Source organism: Oncorhynchus nerka, linkage group LG8 (assembly GCF_034236695.1).
Source record: "Oncorhynchus nerka isolate Pitt River linkage group LG8, Oner_Uvic_2.0, whole genome shotgun sequence".
Classification (NCBI taxonomy): Eukaryota; Metazoa; Chordata; class Actinopteri; order Salmoniformes; family Salmonidae; genus Oncorhynchus; species Oncorhynchus nerka.
This window is the reverse complement of record NC_088403.1, coordinates 22,933,538-22,953,976: the sequence shown is the minus strand read 5'-3', so window position 1 is coordinate 22,953,976 and position 20,439 is coordinate 22,933,538. Positions and strand designations below refer to the sequence as shown.

General features: G+C 41.7%; 1 protein-coding gene across 1 annotated transcript; it reads right to left on the bottom strand.

The window, feature by feature from the left end:
• Positions 1 to 16,753: 16,753 nt before the first annotated feature.
• Positions 16,754 to 20,099, bottom strand: LOC115133692 (amphoterin-induced protein 2-like). The gene is made up of 2 exons (XM_029667179.2): positions 19,654 to 20,099; positions 16,754 to 18,867 (listed from the first exon to the last, which is right to left on the bottom strand). Exon 2 carries the CDS (start codon positions 18,776 to 18,778, stop codon positions 17,255 to 17,257), a length of 1,524 nt encoding a protein of 507 aa, XP_029523039.2. The 5' UTR covers positions 18,779 to 18,867; positions 19,654 to 20,099; the 3' UTR covers positions 16,754 to 17,254.
• Between the last annotated feature and the right edge of the window lie 340 nt (positions 20,100 to 20,439).

Sequence of the window (20,439 nt, the reverse complement as noted above, 5' to 3'; positions counted from 1 at the left end):
TTAAATGGATTTTTATTTGGATTACATGTAATGGACATACACAAAAGAGTCCAAATTGGTGAAGTGAAATGAAAAAAAAATTACTTGTTTCAAAAAATAATAATTTGAAAAGTGGTGCGTGCATATGTATTCACCCCCTTTGCTATGAAGCCCCTAAATAAGATCTGGCACGCACGCACACACGCACGCACGCACACACACACACACGTTCGGAAATGCCCCAGAGTTTGCAACACCACTAAGCAAGGGGCACCACTAAGCAAGCGGCACTATGAAGACCAAGGGGCTCTCCAAACAGGTCAAAGTATAGATCAGGGTTCGTTATAAAGAACTATCAGAAACCTTGATCCCACGGAGCACCATTAAATCCATTAAAAAATATATATGGCACCACAACAAACCTGCCAAGAGAGGGCCACCCATCAAAATTCACAGACCAGGCAAGGAGGGCATTAATCAGAGAGGCAAACAAGAGACCAAAGATAACCCTGAAGGGGCTGCAAAGCTCCACAGTGGAGATTAAAGTATCTGTCCATAAGACCATTTTAAGACTTACACTCCACAGAGCTGGGCTTTACAGAAGAGTGGCCAGAAACAAATAAGCAAACATGTTTGGTGTTTGCCAATAGGCATGTGGGAGACTCCCCAAACATATGGAAGAAGGAACCCTGGTCAGATGAGACTAAAATTGAGCTTTTTGGCCATCAAGGAAAACACCATGTCTGGCGCAAACCCAACACCTCTCACCACCCTGAGAACACCATCCCCACCCCATGGTGGTGGCAGAATCATGCTGTGGGGATGCTTTTCCATCGGCGGGGACTGGGAAACTGGTCAGAATCTAAGGAATGCTGGATGGCACTAAATACAGGGAAATTCGAGGGAAACCGTATGAGGGAAACCATCTTCCAGAGATTTGAGACTGGGACGGTTCTCCTTCCAGCAGGACAATGACCCTAAGCATACTGCTAAAGCAACACTCGAGTGGTTTAAACATTTAAATGTCTTGGAATGGCCTAGTCAAAGCGCAGACATCAATCCAATTTAGAATCTGTGGTATGACTTAAATATTGTGGGACACCCATCCAACTTGAAGGAGCTGGAGCAGCAGTTTTGCCTTGAAGAATGGGTAAAAATCCCTGTGGCTAGATGTGCCAAGCTTATAGAGAGACATACCCCAAGAGACTTGCAGCTGTAATTGCTGCCAAAGGTGGCTCTACAAAGTATTGACTCTGGGAGGGGGGGAATAGTTACGCACGCTCAAGTTCAGTTTTTTTGTGTCTTATTTGTTTTTTTCACAATAAAAAATATTTTGCAACTTCAAAGTGGTAGGCATGTTGTGTAAATCAAATGATACAACCCCCGCCCCCCCAAAAAAATCAATTTTAATTCCAAGTTGAAATGCAACAAAATAGGAAAAATGCCAAGGGGGTGGATACTTTCGCAAGCCACTATATATTTTTTATGTTTACGGTCTAACCATGACCATGAGGTGGGGAGCAACAGTAAGTGTCAGTACTCTGAAGGTCATGACTAGTTGGGGATCATGTACTCTGAAAATACCACAGGTGTATGTTTACTGTTTTGCAGAAGTGGCAAATCTTGTCACAACATAAGAGCACCATAGAAACGTATAAATATAGTTGTTTGTCAAATGCCCCTTGGACTACTTTTCACCATGTCACTATTCACAACACTTTGTACCTTATCAAAACGGCAGTTCAGGTGGAATAGGCCTAACTGTCAATACAGAGTTATGTTGAGAGTGAAAATCATAATCCCTATTATCCAATTAGATAAGGCATATATAGCTGTTGTTATGACTGCATGTAGGCACACTGTACCAGCCTCATTAGAGACTAACCCTTCGGAGACCTCTGCTGTGCCTCAATGACCAGTCTGTGTGCTCAATGCCAAGGTCAACTGCATCATTTCCAAATTCTTCCGCTCCTCTACCCTCTCTTTAATTGTTGAGGTCGTTATGTAAAACCCATTATGTAATCTATTTTTCAGGCGGTCCCTGTTCTTTAATATGGAACGGGTTAGGGGGTCGCATCCCTCTGTTGACGTTCACATAGGCATGATAAGAGCCCAGCTAATCTCCTGCTGTTGGGCTTCACTCACAAGGCACCCAAACGAATGGTCAGGTCAGATTGGAGGAGAACTGCAAAAATACACGTGTCCAACAGAACTGTCCACAACATGCAGCAACACGTGCCAGTCCACTTTCCACATCATGACCGCCAGTACATGCCGATCCACAGTGCAACCAACCGACACATGAAACTGTAGATGTTTCTGCTGAAACCAGATCATCATACCATAAGAGGCTACATTTGTTTTGAGGTTTTATACATGTATAATAAAGAGTAATGTTATGCAGAGCATTATGATCCTCTATGTCATGCTCATAAAGGCTTTATGAATACTACATTATCACCACTCAGAGGTGAAGTTCACTACACCGCTGGATCACAGTCAGTACACACCTCATGGACTAGAACATGATGGACAAAACTATTAGCACGTGCTGGGATCTGAGGACAACCGATTGGCCTTCCCACATGGTCATACAGCGAGTACAGAAAACATTAAGAACACCTGCTCTTTCCATGACATAGACTGACCAGGTGAATCCAGGTGCAGGCGAAGATCCCTTATTGATGTCACTTGTTAAATCCACTTCAAAGCAATGTAGACGAAGGGGAGGAGACAGGTTAAAGAAGGATTTTTAAGCCTTGTGACAATTGAGACCTGGATTGTGTCCGCCATTCAAAAGGGTGAATGGGCAAACAGCAACAGTGTGTGAAAACCTTGTGAAGACTTACAGAAAACGTTTGACCTCTGTCATTGCCAACAAAGGGTATATAACAAAGTATTGAGATTAACTTTTGTTATTGACCAAATACTTATTTTCCACCATAATTTGCCAATAAATTCATAAAAAAATGGTTTCTCATTTTGTCTGTCATAGTTGAAGTGTACCTATGATGAAAATTACAGGCCTCTCTCATCTTTTTAAGTGGGAGAACTTTGGTGGCTGACAGCACAATTGGTGGCTGACTAAATACTTTTTTGCCACACTGTATACTCTAAACTTCTATCTGGCCAGACAGGAGAGGATGAACTTCCCCTCTGGTGTTCATTTTTCATTGTCACCGTCATGTTGTTAAGCACTTCATGACACGGGTTTGATTGATGGTCTAACAAATTGTCACTATTCAAAATGTGACAAACCACTACAAAAACAAGTGTGACGGTGACAATCCCCAAAATGAGATTAATGTGTAGGCCTACTGGCTTCACACAACTTACTGGCACGGGAGTGTCTCACAGAAATGCTATTGACACAATCATGTGACTGTTACAAGTGTGTTCTACCCTCAGGATAGAGGGGAGAATTTTATGCACCCTTCTTGATCTGCAGCAAAATAGTCACTACTTCATGAACTAGCACACCTGATTGAACTGACCAATGGCGTGTTACTTTGATCAGGTCAACTAGATCAGGAATAGATCAAAACAGTGACATTAGCCAAGGGTACTTGAGAAGAGGTTTGGGAAAGACTGCTAAATCTAACTCCTAGAAGAGGCCTTTGGCATGGGCTAGTGGCTGTGTGAGCATGCTGGCACTAAATGGCTTTCACAAAACTGAATGAACAGCTATCTAACATTTCCCTGTCTAACTTAATTGGATATTGTGGGCAGATTTGGGGAGAGTTCCTCAGTGAGATAAGAGGTATTCCGTTCTGGGAGTTTTTATGCTGTGTCACTGAGCAATTTAAGAATGCCCCTCGTGAGATGCTTGCACAAACCAGGACTTTGTGTAATGAGCATCACGCGCCTATTGTTTTCATAAATTCAATTGCGCTAATTTAACAAACAGCACTGGAGTTTGGCAGGCTTCAGTGGTGGTTGTAGTGGGTTGGCCCTGGATGAACGTAGTGCTATACTTCCATAAAGCAGGTGAAAAAGCGGACGTCTGTCCAGCTTCATAGCACTATCATGCTCTTCTTGAGCTGTATTCTGCCCTTTCATCCACTTCTCTAAGTGAGGGGGCAACTCAGTGTGAGGTTATTGTTTCCTGAGTGCTGAGGAGTCAGGGACTGCAGATTACATGCTTTTAGCTGCATCTGTGTTCAGCTCATTGTACGGCGGGCGACCACCTGTACCCTCCATGTCCTTTAGCTTCCCGTCAACATATTTTTGGGCTTGACCCTGTGACCCCCAAGCAGATCACAACAGGAACCATTCCCCAAGCCCCTGCACCTTTGGTTCAAAAGCAATCCACCAACATTCATGGGTTTAATAAAAAATATAAAAACAAAGCCAGAATCTTAGCAATACATTCAATTCAATTCAATACATTCAAACGGTCTCCGGTGGCGAACGTTCAAACAAACTTTCCACTCACTCAAACTATTTAACGTCAGAGTCTAATTCAAAGACCCCAGCAGTATGTTCTACCTAGAATGCAAACTCAGTGACCTCCTCCTGGGTTCACCTTCACTTCCCTCTGACGAACAGGTCTTATTATTCACCTCTGTGTAAATACAGGATACAGGACGGGTATTTCCTGTCCCAATAGGTTCAAAGTCTTTCTTCATGATCATAAGATGATGTCTGATGTGGACAAAGATTTAGGAAGTTGCCCGTTTGTCCACTTTTAAACCATAGGAGTCAAAATGAAGGAAAAAGGAAACGGCACACTGCTCTTGATAGTATCACTGATATTTAATAAGCTTACGTATCGGCCCCACGGCCTTCATCAGAGCTTCTGTGATTTTTTTTTTTTGCACCCTTATGTAGACCTAGCCCCTCCGACATCCGTTCTGAACATCGAATGGGGTTGAAGGCAAACCATAGGAGTCACACACACACACCTCTACATACAGTAATAACACTAAACTGACACAGCCCACAGGAAGTGAGCATGCACACACAAGTACTTGAAACCAGTTCCATCACGAGTGAGAAGTTATAAAATGTTATAAAAACAAGGAACTATCAAATACTAAGAATTTGCCTATAGTGACTGGCTTTGATACAACAGTGGATCTTATTCCTCGCAAAGATCCATACAGAATTGTAAGTAAGTAGCCTTGCACGAACCTTGGCTTGTGTGAGCCAGAATGGCTAATAGAGGCAGGAGCCCATCTTCTGTTTCTGTAGTGTGAGGCAACTTGATGTAGAAGTACACCCCTGGAAAGGACGCTAGTCTATCGCAGGGCCTTACCCTCAATCTATCTCCTTAATGCTTAGTGCCAAGCAGGTCCCACTTTTACAGTCTTTAGTATAACTCGGCCGGGGATCAAACTCCCAAACGTCCTTAATTACCTTCCAGGGCAGCCGGTAGCTTAGCGGTTACGAGTGTTGGGCCAGTAACCGAAATCTGTTGATGTGCCCTTGAGCAAGGCACTTAACCCTAATTGCTCCTGCAAGTGGCTCTGGATAAGAGCGTCTGCTAAACAACAAAAATGTGGTTAGTGTCAGCACTGAGATTGACAAGGTCACAGAGTTGGTATACAGAATGGACTCATCGTGTATCTGTGTCAATTCTCAGAATGTGAATACATTGGGAGTATACTTGTGTTACGGACGTCCTTACATTTTTGCTTTCACAACTTTGTCCAGTTCTTATCATTTGATCCATGTCCATTTCTTAGTATTTTCTGTGTCATGTAGATAGCAACAGACAACATGAGTAAAAAAACTTATACATAAACATTTTGAGAACATGTTACACGTAGCAGGATGTTGGATGTATGCTGATTTGGTGTTTTGGCGGTAAAGTTTACGATCAACAATTTGAAACTAACGACTATTTTCCTTTGGTCGTGGTGAACGATTTGGTTTCTGTGATGGCAATCATTAGCAACCATGAACAGAGATGATCACAATTATGGACTGTCTTGTGATGCTGTAACTGGCTTGCATCTCAATATGTACAACCTCCTCTTGGCCCCAAAATAGCAATCTGTAATAGTGTTACTAATGTAGCACTGAATTGGTAAGGCATCTGACTTCTTGTAAATGCTTGTTTAGGTCTCCGGCTTACAGTTGGCTACATTAATATTTGGAATCTGAAATGTTGACACAAATAACCATTTTTAACCTGATTAACTGTGCTAGGCTGGACCATTTACTGGAAGCGTGCATGTCACAGGTGAGTGAAGTTGTAGATCAGAAAGCTTGTCAGTCATACTTGATTGTACAGTATAGAGTATAAAAGCTTGCTCCCATTCAAAGTAGTGTACACACATCCAACCAGTTCCACTTACACAGGCGCAGAGTACAAAACAAGGCCTTGGAAAATATGCTTGACATTTAAGAATTAGAATTAGAAAGCTACTTCTGGAGAAAATAATGGCTCCTTAGTTCTTGTCAAGCAAACAACCTTCTGAGAGAGACAGGGAACCCATTAGAAATGCCATGGAAATTACTTGCTGCGTTGACACAATGCGAGTCATTTTCTAAGAACGCTCATGTTCTCCAACTCAACACGTTTGACCTCCTAATTATTCATATTTTATTTGACCTTTATTTAACTAGGCAAGTCAGTTAAGAACAAATTCTTATTTTCAATGACGGCCTAGGAACAGTGGGCTAACTGCCTGTTCAGGGGCAGAACGACAGATTTGTACCTTGTCAGCTCGGGGATTTGAACTTGCAAACCTTCCGGTTACTAGTCCAACACTCTAACCACTAGGCTACCCATGCCTAATGAAAACTAAATCAATTCATATTAAATGATCACTGACGTATGAGCACTATGTCACCGTCACCGCCTGAACTGCACATAAAAACACTGACATCTACTGTAGCAAACCCCTGATTTCTACAATGTGCAGAGTGTGATAGTAGATCTATGAAGTTTACTAGCTCCATCCAGTGGTTACTCACAACCGTTACACAGAGGGCCCCATTCTAATGAAGCTGCTGCGCTGCCTATCTTGTGTTATGATAATGGTCATTTAGAATCAAATCAATAAAACAGTGTTTTGATGTTGAAATAAAACTGATGTTTTATTAAACACATTCTCTTTCTGCACAGAATGTGGTTTAAGTGCACACAGTAAACGTCAAAATACCAATTGGGATCCAACAGGGCTTTCACCCTGGTCCTGAAGAAAGGTGGTAGGATGACAAACCATTACCATCTCATCCATTTAAGTTAGGAATTGAAATGTATTTGATGTTACCCTCTGGCCTGGACTGAATCGACTTGAAATAGAATGCTCTTCAATTTTCATAAAGTTGGTATACAAATATATTTACAGTACATATGGAATTGTATTGCCATTACCCAATTGCTATTCATTATTACCCAATAATAGCTGTAACTCAAACCCTAATGTTGTTGTGGTGTGTAGCCTACTATTTAGTGTGCTTGTTGCATTTATATGTTGTAAGGAATAAGCCTAAGAGTACATCTCTCAGTCAGAACGTGTGGCACCCTCAGTTAAAGCACGAGGGCACCATTTCTCTACTGTACTAGGCTATGAACAAAACGCATGCCACCAGAGGTGTAAAGTACCAGAAAATACCCAATGTTACCACATTATTTCCTATCAAATACCAGGTAAATACCAGTCAAAACAGCAGTGGTGGATAAAGTACTCAATTGTCATACTTGAATAAATGTCAAGCTAAGCCGCCTGCCATCCAGGACCTCTACACCAGGCGGTGTAAAAATGGTAAAAGACCCCAGTCATAGACTGCTCTCTCTACTACTGCATGGCAAGCGGTACCGGAGTGCCAAGTCTAGGACAAAAAGGCTTCTCAACTGTTTTTACCCCTGATAGAGGAATTCTAGATTCCTGAGTGTTTTGCAGCCAAAACCAAATTCACACTCTTATCTATTTCATGATAAATTGTAAGTTTATCATTTGCATGAATTAGCAAGAGACCAGTCTTAAAAACAAGTTCAGCATTTATTCTTGATGAGTACTGACCCAAAATACAAAGAACATTACATTTTAAAGAGAGAACATAAAATGACGTCATCAGTTTCACACTCTCTCCCATCCTTACAATAGCATAGTATACTCAGGCCTGGAGAACTTCTACTCCCCTCATAAAACAGACATTCCAATCTGTCTAAAAGATATACTTTTTCTCCCCTAATGGAACATAACCCAAACATTCTTATCTTGTCTGAAAAGCTATATCATCTCTCCCCCTTAAACCACCCAAGAGGCACATACAATTAATTTGTTCTGCTTACATTTTCAGTAACAGTTCATACCATAACATAATAGTATTAGAATAAATGGTTCTAATCAATAATGTATACATAATTAATCATTTCAACCATAATTTCCTCTATCAACCCCCAAGCCATAAGACTCCTGAACAGGTAATCAAATGGCCCCCCCAACCCCTCTTTTTATGCTGCTGCTCCTCTCTGTTTATCATATATGCACAGTCACTTTAACTATGCATTCATGTACATACTACCTCAATTGGCCCGACCAACCAGTGCTCCCGCACATTGGCTAACCGGGCTATCTGCATTGTGTCCCACCCACCACCCGCCAACCACTCTTTTACACTACTGCTACTCTCTGTTCATCATATATACATAGTCACTTTAACCATATCTACATGTATATACTACCTCAATCAGCCTGACTAACCGGTGTCTGTATGTAGCCTTGCAACTTTTACAGCCTCGTTACTGTATATAGCCTGTCTTTTTACTGTTGTTTTATTTTTTTTTACCTACCTATTGTTCACCTAATACCTTTTTTGCACTATTGGCTAGAGCCTGTAAGTAAGCATTTCACTGTAAGGTTGTATTCAGCATTTCACTGTAAGGTTGTATTCAGCATTTCACTGTAAGGTTGTATTCAGCATTTCACTGTAAGGTTGTATTCAGCATTTCACTGTAAGGTCTACACCGGTTCTATTCAGCATTTCACTGTAAGGTTGTATTCAGCATTTCACTGTAAGGTCTACACCGGTTCTATTCAGCATTTCACTGTAAGGTCTACACCGGTTCTATTCAGCATTTCACTGTAAGGTCTACACCGGTTCTATTCAGCATTTCACTGTAAGGTCTACACCGGTTCTATTCAGCATTTCACTGTAAGGTCTACACCGGTTCTATTCAGCATTTCACTGTAAGGTCTACACCGGTTCTATTCAGCATTTCACTGTAAGGTCTACACCGGTTCTATTCAGCATTTCACTGTAAGGTTGTATTCAGCATTTCACTGTAAGGTTGTATTCAGCATTTCACTGTAAGGTTGTATTCAGCATTTCACTGTAAGGTTGTATTCAGCATTTCACTGTAAGGTTGTATTCAGCATTTCACTGTAAGGTTGTATTCAGCATTTCACTGTAAGGTCTACACCGGTTCTATTCAGCATTTCACTGTAAGGTTGTATTCAGCATTTCACTGTAAGGTCTACACCGGTTCTATTCAGCATTTCACTGTAAGGTCTACACCGGTTCTATTCAGCATTTCACTGTAAGGTCTACACCGGTTCTATTCAGCATTTCACTGTAAGGTCTACACCGGTTCTATTCAGCATTTCACTGTAAGGTCTACACCGGTTCTATTCAGCATTTCACTGTAAGGTTGTATTCAGCATTTCACTGTAAGGTTGTATTCAGCATTTCACTGTAAGGTTGTATTCAGCATTTCACTGTAAGGTTGTATTCAGCATTTCACTGTAAGGTTGTATTCAGCATTTCACTGTAAGGTCTACACCGGTTCTATTCAGCATTTCACTGTAAGGTTGTATTCAGCATTTCACTGTAAGGTCTACACCGGTTCTATTCAGCATTTCACTGTAAGGTTGTATTCAGCATTTCACTGTAAGGTCTACACCGGTTCTATTCAGCATTTCACTGTAAGGTTGTATTCAGCATTTCACTGTAAGGTTCTATTCAGCATTTCACTGTAAGGTCTACACCGGTTCTATTCAGCATTTCACTGTAAGGTTCTATTCAGCATTTCACTGTAAGGTTCTATTCAGCATTTCACTGTAAGGTTCTATTCAGCATTTCACTGTAAGGTTCTATTCAGCATTTCACTGTAAGGTTCTATTCAGCATTTCACTGTAAGGTTCTATTCAGCATTTCACTGTAAGGTTGTATTCAGCATTTCACTGTAAGGTTCTATTCAGCATTTCACTGTAAGGTTCTATTCAGCATTTCACTGTAAGGTCTACACCGGTTCTATTCAGCATTTCACTGTAAGGTTGTATTCAGCATTTCACTGTAAGGTTGTATTCAGCATTTCACTGTAAGGTTCTATTCAGCATTTCACTGTAAGGTTCTATTCAGCATTTCACTGTAAGGTTCTATTCAGCATTTCACTGTAAGGTTCTATTCAGCATTTCACTGTAAGGTTCTATTCAGCATTTCACTGTAAGGTTCTATTCAGCATTTCACTGTAAGGTTCTATTCAGCATTTCACTGTAAGGTTCTATTCAGCATTTCACTGTAAGGTTCTATTCAGCATTTCACTGTAAGGTCTACACCGGTTGTATTCAGCGCGCGTGACAGGTAAACTTTGATTCGATATAGCTTAATAGAAAATGACTCAAGAAAAAAAGGGAAAGTCACTTGAGTAAACGTATTTGGTTTTAAATATACATAAGTATCAAAAGTGAATGTAATTGCTAAAATATACTTAAGTATCAAAAGTAAAAGTATAAATAATGTAAAATTCCTTATATTATGCAAACCAGACTGTACCTTGTGTTTTTTTAAATGTACTTACAGAGAGCCAGGGGCACAATCCAACACTCAGACATCATTTACAAACAAAGCATGTGTGTTTAGTGAGTCCGCCAGAGGCAGAAGGATGACCAGGGATGTTCTCTTGATAAGTGAGTGAATTGGACCATTTTCCTGTTCTGCTAAACATTCAAAATGTAACAAGTACTTTTGGGTTTCAGGGAAAATATATGGAGTAAAAGTGGAAGTAGTCAAAAATATAAATAGTCAAATACAGATACCCCCCCAAAACTACAAAAGTAGAACTTTACACAACTGCAAAACAGTACTGTTCATTTTTTGTGCTACAGAGAAAATATGCCTACTGTACACATACAGAAGGTAGAATCATTGAGATATGATGCACTCATTACTCAAGTGCTAATAATTCATTGATATCAACAGGAAATGTGTCATTTCAGATTTGCATATCTCAAATTGGGATTGAATAGTACACTAAACAGTGTGACATGAGTTACACAGGAGTGTAAAACCTTCCCAGTTTGAACAAAACAGAGGGAGAGAGCAAACCACCCACAGGGCATACACTGGTTGAATCAATGTTGTTTCCACGTAATTTCAATGAAATTAGGTTGAACCAACGTGGAATAGACGATGAATTGATGTCTGTGCCCAGTGGGCATTGTAAAGGGCAAACTTTCATGTAGTAGACATCAAGAAACCCAGTTCTGTTAAGAGGAGCTCAGGTAGGTCACACCACAGACATGCATTAGCTGAAAATAGAGAAAGAGGGAGTGTTCTATGAAATGGAATGTACTGTATATTCGGAAGTGTTGTCAATTCACTCTTTGTAGTGCTTTAATAGAATGGAAATTCAGTGGTGGTTATTTTCATGGGCGCAACTTTGGTTTTAGAAGTGGGGGGGACACCAATTTTTTTTAAAAATCCAGTCAGACACACTCTCTAAACAGCCTACCCGACCGCTCGCAGGTGTCCATATGGTCCTAAAGCACACCGTTGCCTCTTTTTGTATCGCATTCCAATGACAAACCTGGGGGGGACAAAAATGCAATTTCAGACTGTGGGGGAAAAATGTCCCCCATACCCCTCCCCAGTGAAAGTTGCACCCCTGGATATTTTGAATGATAAAACATTTTAAATTGCCTTGAAATGAAACGTAGGTATTCTGGAATAACTACCTTCTCTGTTATATGCATTTGGGCTCCAGATCCACCTAGACTCAAGTAAGCTTTATGCAGAAACAACACTCAAGTTATTTTCAGTTTCTGCAAATGGAAATTACATCACTTGTAATTCTTAGAAATACACCACTAATATATTTAGATTACATGACATCAGTGTTTTCCCAGGAAGATTGCATCAAATGGGCTTCCAACAAATATTTCAATAATTGTTTTATTTAACTAGGCAAGTCAGTTAAGAACAAATTCTTATTTACAGTGACGACTCACGAATGAGGCGTCACTACAGACCCTGGTTTGATTCCAGGCTGCACCACAACCGGACCACGCTGGGCCAATTGCGTGCCACCTTATGGGACTCCCGATCATGGCCGGTTGTGATACAGCCTGGGATCAAACCCGGGTCTGTAGTGATGTCTCTAGCACTGCGATGCAGGGCCTTAGGCTGCTGCGCCACTCAGGAGGCCATTCATACTTTCCCTATGGAAATATTTCCTCCTTCACAATATAATATTTCTGTTTTCTATCAATTACTTTATAAAGGACATTTACTCCAAGCATATGAAGTGTCAGTGACTCAATGCGTCAGTTTTCAATTTCCTGTTCACTTACTTATGGTTACATAGCAGTGTAGCAGCACATTAGCTAATGTGGGAAAAGTTGGCTTCAACAGTTACATGTATTACTTAGTTATTACATATTAACACTTACATGTCAACATGCCAATTTAACACATGTACATGTTGTAAAGTGTGTATGTATTTAACAAAACTTGCCTTTTGTGTGTGTGACTGTAGTATATCATACAAATATGCTAATAAATCTAACAGGCTCATCATAGCATCCAGTCATTGACCAATGGGCACACATACTAAACATCTCTGAGTTGTCATTATTACAGAAGCCAGGCCTATAGTCCGTGTGGTGGTAGCTCCCTGCCATTGCTGGGAAAATGTTCCCTTTTCTTCTTAGGAGAAGACATGAATTGCCATTTTCACATCAGTTTGTGGGCAATGTGTGTTTTAGGGAGGACTTCAAAAACAAAAAACGATACAGTTCAGAATATAGTACCCTATAGCCATACTGTGCACTAATCTAAACTATGTAATTGCATGAGAAAAATAATTTTTTAGTTGCTGTACACAAATGCTCGCCTTGTCTTGCCCCTTCATCAATGATATAACTGTCATGGAGGCGGAGTTTCATCCTACGTGTTCCTCTAACTCCCGTACAGTTATGGTAATGACAGCAAAGAGATCTGTTGTTGACATGGATTTCCTGTTAGTTAGTGAGACAGCACAATCTAAAATCAGATACAGCTCTGGGTTCCCTGTGGCTTCAAGCATCAAATCAAGAATGTTTTGTTCCGTTCCTACAGTACAAACAAACTACAACACATAAAAGCATGAATGTCATTTTTATAAAGATCCTCTTTTCCTTTGTTGGCTGAAAGGACTTTTGAAAGCGTTGTTAAAGGATACATTGGGTGTGGCCTCATTTTTTAATGGGACCACATTTCCATATAATAACTTGTCTTTTCATCTACTTTATGGGTGGTTTGTGGCGTAGCTTATTGATGACCATTCCCCTGTCACATGGATGGCAAATGAGCTGAGGTTTACTTAACGTGGCAATGTCAATGACCAAACAAACACTTTGCATTTAGTGAGCAGGAAATCCTCACAACTCTCTCAAACGTTGTTCTATTCCATGATTTAATATTTAATTAATTCATACCTTTAAATATTGCAATATATTTGATAACATTTTGCCATGTTAGGAGAATGACAAATTTTGCATACATTCTGTGACAAATGAGAACAGCGTTACTAAGATTAATTAAACAAAAATCCTTCAGGTACATAGACAGTTTTCATGACAAGTTTGATTCAAAACCTTTCTATATAATGCAAGCCTGGCAGCATTGCTTGCATGGGAATGAGCTTGGCAATGGCAAAACATACTTAGCACACAGGAAATGCAACTAACAATATTCATACCTGGAGAGTCAAGGACAAGAACATTGGTGAAAGGGCACAGGTCATGGTTGTAAAAACTGGGCTCAGATACTGTAGCTACTAGCTGGAGGTGAGAAAATACCCAGGACATAATTAAAGGGGAGGACTGAGTCTTGGGAAATGGTAGTTTACATTCCATTTGACAAAACATTCTATAAAAAAACTGAATGAAATACTATGAGTAGACTGAAAGCAGCTCCTAGACCCTCATTGTTTGCAGATCCCATGAAACTGGATAGGTGTTAACAATATGGCGGAAGCTCTCCTAGCCTTTTCAATGGGCTTTGATGGTGCCGTCACCATTATTGCTTACATATATCCAGCTCATTCAGATCTATAAACACAGAAGGAATAGGGGTTAGGGGCTCAGATCAAACTTGTACAGTTGAAGTCGGCAGTTGACATACACCTTAGCCAAATATTTTTCAACTCAGTTTCATAATTCCTGACATTTAATCCTAGTAAGAATTCCCTGTCTTAGGGCAGTTAGGATCACCACTTTATAAAAAGAATGTGAAATGTCAGAATAATAGGAGAGAGAATGGATTTAATTCAGCTTTTATTTCTTTCATCACATTCTCAGTAGGTCAGAAGTTTACATACACTCAATTAGTATTTGGTAGAATTGCCTTTAAATGATTTAACTTGGGTCAAGGTTTCGGGTAGCCTTCCACAAGCTTCCCAGAATAAGTTGGGTGAATTTTGTCCCATTCCTCCTGACAGAGCTGGTGTAACTGAGTCAGGTTTGTAGGCCTCCTTGCTCGCATACGCTTTTTCAGTTCTGCCCACAAATGTTCTATAGGATTGAGGTCAGGGATTTGTGATGGCCACTCCAATACCTTGCCTTTGTTGCCCTTAAGCCATTTTGCCACAACTTTGAAAGTATGCTTGGGATCATTGTCCATTTGGAAGACCCATTTGCGACCAAACTTTAACTTCCTGACTGATGTCTTGAGATGTTGCTTCAATATCCACATACTTTTCCTGCTTCACGATGCCATCTATTTTGTGAAGTGCACCAGTCCCTCCTGCAGCAAAGCACCCCCACAACATGATGCTGCCACCCCTGTGCTTCACGATTGGGATGGTGTTCTTCGGCTTGCAAGCCTCCCCCTTTTCCCTCCAAACATAACGACGGTCATTATGGCCAAACGGTTCTTTTTTTGTTTCATCAGAGGACATTTCTCCAAAAAGTACGATCTTTGTCCCAATGTGCAGTTGCAAACCGTAGTCTGGCTTTTTTATGGTGGTTTGGAGCAGTGGCTTCTTCCTTTCCGAGCGGCCTTTCAGGTTGTCGATTATAGGACTCGTTTTTACTGTGGATATTGATACTTTTGTACCGGTTTCCTCTAGCATCTTCACAAGGTCCTTTGCTGTTGTTCTGGGATTGATTTGCACTTTTCTCACCAAAGTACATTCATCTCTAGGAGACAACGCGTCTCGTTCCTGAGCCGTATGACGGCTGTGTGGCCACATGGTGTTTATACTTCCGTACTATTGTTTGTCCAGATGAACGTGGTACCTTCAGGAATTTGGATGAACCAGACTTGTGGAGGTCTACAAATTTTTTTTCTGAGGTCTTGGTTGATTTCTTTTGACTTTCCCATGATGTCAAGCAAAGAAGCACCGAGTTTGAAGGTAGGCCTTGAAATATATCTACAGGTACACTTCAAATTGACTCATATTATGTCAATTAGCCTATCAGAGGCTTCTAAAGCCATGACAACATTTTCTGGAATTTTCCAAGTAGTTTAAAGGCACAGTCAACTTAGTGTATGTAAACTTCTGACCCACTGGAATTGTGATACAGTGAATTATAAGTGAAATAATCTGTCTGTAAACAATTGTTTGAGAAATTACTTGTGTCATGCACAAAGGAGATGTCCTAACCAACAAAGTGGTTGAAAAACGAGTTTTAATGACTCCAACCTAAGTGTATGTAAACTTCAGACTTCAACTGTATGTCCCATACATATAACTTTTATGAGGGCCTGATTCCACAGAGCTAGAGTTCTCTGCACTAGACAACACAGCCTTAAAAACGGTCACAGATTTTAGTTCATTAGATTCCTTCGTCAGATGAAACCTAGTGATGGGAACTATCCTGATACTACATGTCTGTACAAGTCACATTTAGCTGTGGTAGATTATTATACTGTGATCACGTAATACTCACAACACAGTTTGTAAAAAACAACAACATAAAAACATGGAACTCTGGGCTTTGTCTATAAACATGTAGGTTTGGTACAGTGACCATTCAATTTGACGTGCTAAGTCACATCTGGATGCCAGTTACCTTGTCATCGGTGGGAGTGGGAACCTACTGTAGTTAAATATGTCCCCTAGAGAACTGTCAGTGAGGGTGGGAGTGGGAACCTACTGTAGTTAAATACGTCCCCTAGAGAACTGTCATTGGGGGGGGCGGGGGATCTCAGCAATCAATTCATGTCCACTCCATCACCTCTAAGGACGTGAAAATGCTTTATTCCATTACGGCCTAACGCTAATATAAAATTAAGTGATTTCTTTCTATTAAAATGGTGTCTAAAATGTGTCTAAAATGGTGTATAAAAGCAGGTTTCTTGCACTGTTTCGAGATCATTGTCAGAAAAAAAGCCTACTCATCTGAAATGCATATATACTTAAATGAAGACAACATTGAGACAATGGAATTTAGTTATTCTAAATGAATGTCAATTTCCAAGTTAGTTCAATATATTAATACCAGCAGTAACATATCAGTCCCTTCCTCACCTTGAAAAACTCTATTCACGGTCACACCTGCAAAAATAACGGAGAACAACAATAGTATATAGGTCATGGGAGGCTTGGGGCTAGTCCCCAGACACTGATCAGGGTCGACTGACATCGGTGTCTGAATGCATCCATTCAACCTGCATATAATACATTAAGAATACATTTACAGTGTTCACCCTGTTATGATCATTCATAATAGCGCATGGCACCTTATGACAGACTAGGAACCTGCAAGTAATTATTTGGATGGACAGTGTATACCATGTCTATCCTGTATTAACTTTATAGATCCACAAATGCCTACATAATGAATTTCACACAGGTGTTCCACAGAATGTATTTTGTTTGGAACCATTTCTTTATCTGCAAGTTCATATGTATAAAACTTTGACAAAGAAACCAACTACTGTTTCCATATCTGTCCACACAGTAGGTATAACATAAAACAGCAGTCTGATCACTGTTGTGAAATAAAGGGTGTTAAAACTACTTTCATGTATGGATTCTCAATGCGAGGTTTCAATATTTTACATTTTGAGAACCATGAAAGCCTGGTGGGGCTTTAAGGACAGACCCTGAATGCTACACAAGGTGTTCTTCGTGGACCTGCTCCAAGGCCCTGCTTCCGTTCTTCAATATGCCCTCTGTGGCTGCAGTGTCCATTACTGGGTGCTTGGCACTGCATTTGTGGGGGTGCTCGTCCCCCGTTTCGAGGAAGGCCACCCTCTTTCCACTGGTGACCCTTCGGTCTGTGAGCTCCGCCTCTCTGGGGTCTGCACAGAGGAGCATGGCTCGCCCGCCACACCCACCAACTCCCCTGGCATTTCCACCATGGCAACGACAGGGAGTGAGGTACAGGTAGAGGAGCACCAGGACGATGCTGACTACACAGGACGCCAGCGTGGTAAATGCAGTGTTAAAATTCGCCCCGCTGCTGCTACGTACCTCCCCGCTCTTGCCTGGTCCGCTGGGGTTACCTACGGAGATGGTGACCTCCAAAGTCTCGTTGGAGCTCCGGTGTCGACCGCGGACTGCCACGCATGAGTAAGTCCCTGAATCCCCACGGAGAGCCCCTCGGATCTCCAGCGTACCATTGATGAGGACCGTGAGGCGGCTGCTCTGATCGTCTGTTACGCCCAGTGCCGGGGATCCATCGCCCGGGGTCACCCAAAACACCACCACCTCTTCCAGGAAGGGGAGAGAAATGCCAGGGCACGGCACCATAAGCCAATCGCCAGGCTCTGCCTGGTAAGACACTTCTACAGTTCCATGGAACCCACCCTGAGGGTTGCCAGAACAATTCAGCCACTCCTCCTGACCCAGACTGCATGGATACTCCTCCCTGAAGTCTAGTAGGGGACAGTACTGCCTCCTCTCCCAGTACTCCAGCATGGCGCGCAAGGCACAGTCACACACCAACGGGTTACCCTGCAAGTAGATGCCACCCTGCTGCCAGGTGGCCAGAGAGAGTAGGCTCTGCACGGGCACCTGCCTCACCATGTTCGTCGACAGATCCAGGAAACGCAGGCGTGGCAGAGCCCCATTTCGCTGGTAGAGCTCCAGGGGGAAGGCAGTCAGTCTGTTCCCACCCAGATACAGCCTTTCCAGGCTGCTCAGCCCCTCGAAGGCTCCCGCCATGGTCTGACAGATGCGGTTTCCAAACAGAAGCAGCACTTCCAGTTCCCCGAGCCCATGGAAGGCAGATGCATTGAGCCGAGACAGTCCATTGGACGAGAGGTCCAGGTGGCGAAGGTGTGGGGTGGGGGCAAAGGCGTCCGGTGCCAGATGGATAATGGCATTTTGGCTGAGGACCAGTACGGTCAGCCTGTCCAGACGCCGGTCTGACCAATCCAAAAGCAGAGCAGATAGGACATTGTGGCCGAGGTCCAATCGGGTGACATAGCCAGGGAGGTCAGGGGGAACAGTTGACAGATTGCGACCACTGCAGGAGACGATGTCGCTGGCACACAGGCAGGGTGGTGGGCAGGCGGCCGTGAACGTCATACGGGACAGACACATGGACAGGAGGAATGCCAAGGTAACCCTAAAGCCATGTAAGTGCCCGTCAATAGACACACACAGTGGTCGTGGCACAACGGGACACATTCTACTGTTTGAGGGCTGAGTCTCAGGTTGTTGGTGAAGAAGTTGCAAACATCTTATGAGCCACTCTTAAGCGTCCCATTCAAAAAGAGCTGAGAGAGAGGAGAGACACAGAGAGAGAGAGAAAGATGGTTATTGGCATCCAATACTGTCATATGACAGTTAAGGTTATTTTGCAGAGAAAACAAGTTAACAAGAGTCCTTAATTAAAACAATAAAGAAGCGGCCATCCCACCTCTTTTGCTAAAAAAAAAAAAACCTGAGGGATGGACATGGAGAAATGTAACCACTCAAATTCATAGACATAATGGAGTCAGTCCTTGCATCCACAGCTCTATCATAATGATAGTTTTAACCACGTTGAGGCTTTACAAAAGGGCTGCCAAACCCTCTTCCTGGAGATCTACCTTCCTGTGGGTTCTCAGTCCAACCATAAATTAACACACCTGATTATACTAAATTAGCTGCTCAACAAGACCTTAACTAGCTGAATCAGATATGCTAAATTAGGGTTGGACTGAAAACCTACAGGACAGTTGATCTCCAGGAAAAGAGTTAGGCAGCCCTGCTTTACAGTGCTTGTTTACATTTACAAACATAACATATGTTGACATTTTGGGTTCTTATGTTGTTAGTTGAACTAAACTCATGAGGCATTAGCTATTAAATTAGATAACCATCTGGATTTTGGTCGTTTAGTTGTCTACTTAAAGTGGAATAGCTTGAACCACCATGTAGTTTAGAACTACCAGTGAAACTGTTATTTTACCAGCTGAAAATGAGGCTAAAAGGGAATATATTGAGTCTCATTGAAAAGACTCCCAGAGAGCTGCCAAACAAAAGGTCCAAGCAACAGAACGTTTAACATAACCACTTACATTTCCAAACGATGAAGATCCTCACAATAATGCGACATCGTTTTCTTCGTATTGTGACCATAACCAATGAACGTATTTCGCTCTCTGGAACTGTTTATCTCACACAAGATGCGTAGGCTATATTCCGTAAAAAAATTATATCCAATACTTCATACAATAAAATACAATTTTAAGCAGAATGCCACATGATTGCGCAGTTCAAAAGCGGCGTTGTCATCTCTAAACAGACTTCAAAAGCGTCCGAATGAAAGCAGAGCTTTCAGGACTCATGAAGCGTGTTGTTCAGTTCACCTTTTTGTGGTAGCGGTTGCGCACAAAATACGTATGGCACATCGATAGTAGGCTATTAAACCAATTAGGCGACTTGTTTCCTCGTGTCCCCGACAAATACAAGCGTTGCTTTTTTTCTCTCAAATGTTGTGCTCCAATTTGTTTACATCCCTGTAAGTGAGCATTTCTCATTTGCTAAAATAATCTATCCCCTGACAGGTGTGGCATATCAAGACGCTGATTAAACAGCACGATCATTAAACAGGTGCACCTTGTGCTGGGGACAGTAAAAGGCCACTAAAATGTTTTGTCACACAACACAATGCCACAGATGTCTCAAGTTGAAGGAGCATGCTCACTGTAGGAATGTCCAATAGAGCTGTTGCCAGAGAATTGGATGTTCATTTCTCTACCATAAGACACCCAGTCATTTTAGAGCATTTGGCAGTACATCCAAAAGGCCTCACAACGGCAGACCACGTGTAACCCAAAAACTCATTCTGATTGGCTGCGCCT

Bases quoted from the DNA above. Each gene is read 5' to 3' on its own strand.
- LOC115133692 (XM_029667179.2), bottom strand. From the start codon at position 18,778: ATGTGTCCCGTTGTGCCACGACCACTGTGTGTGTCTATTGACGGGCAC.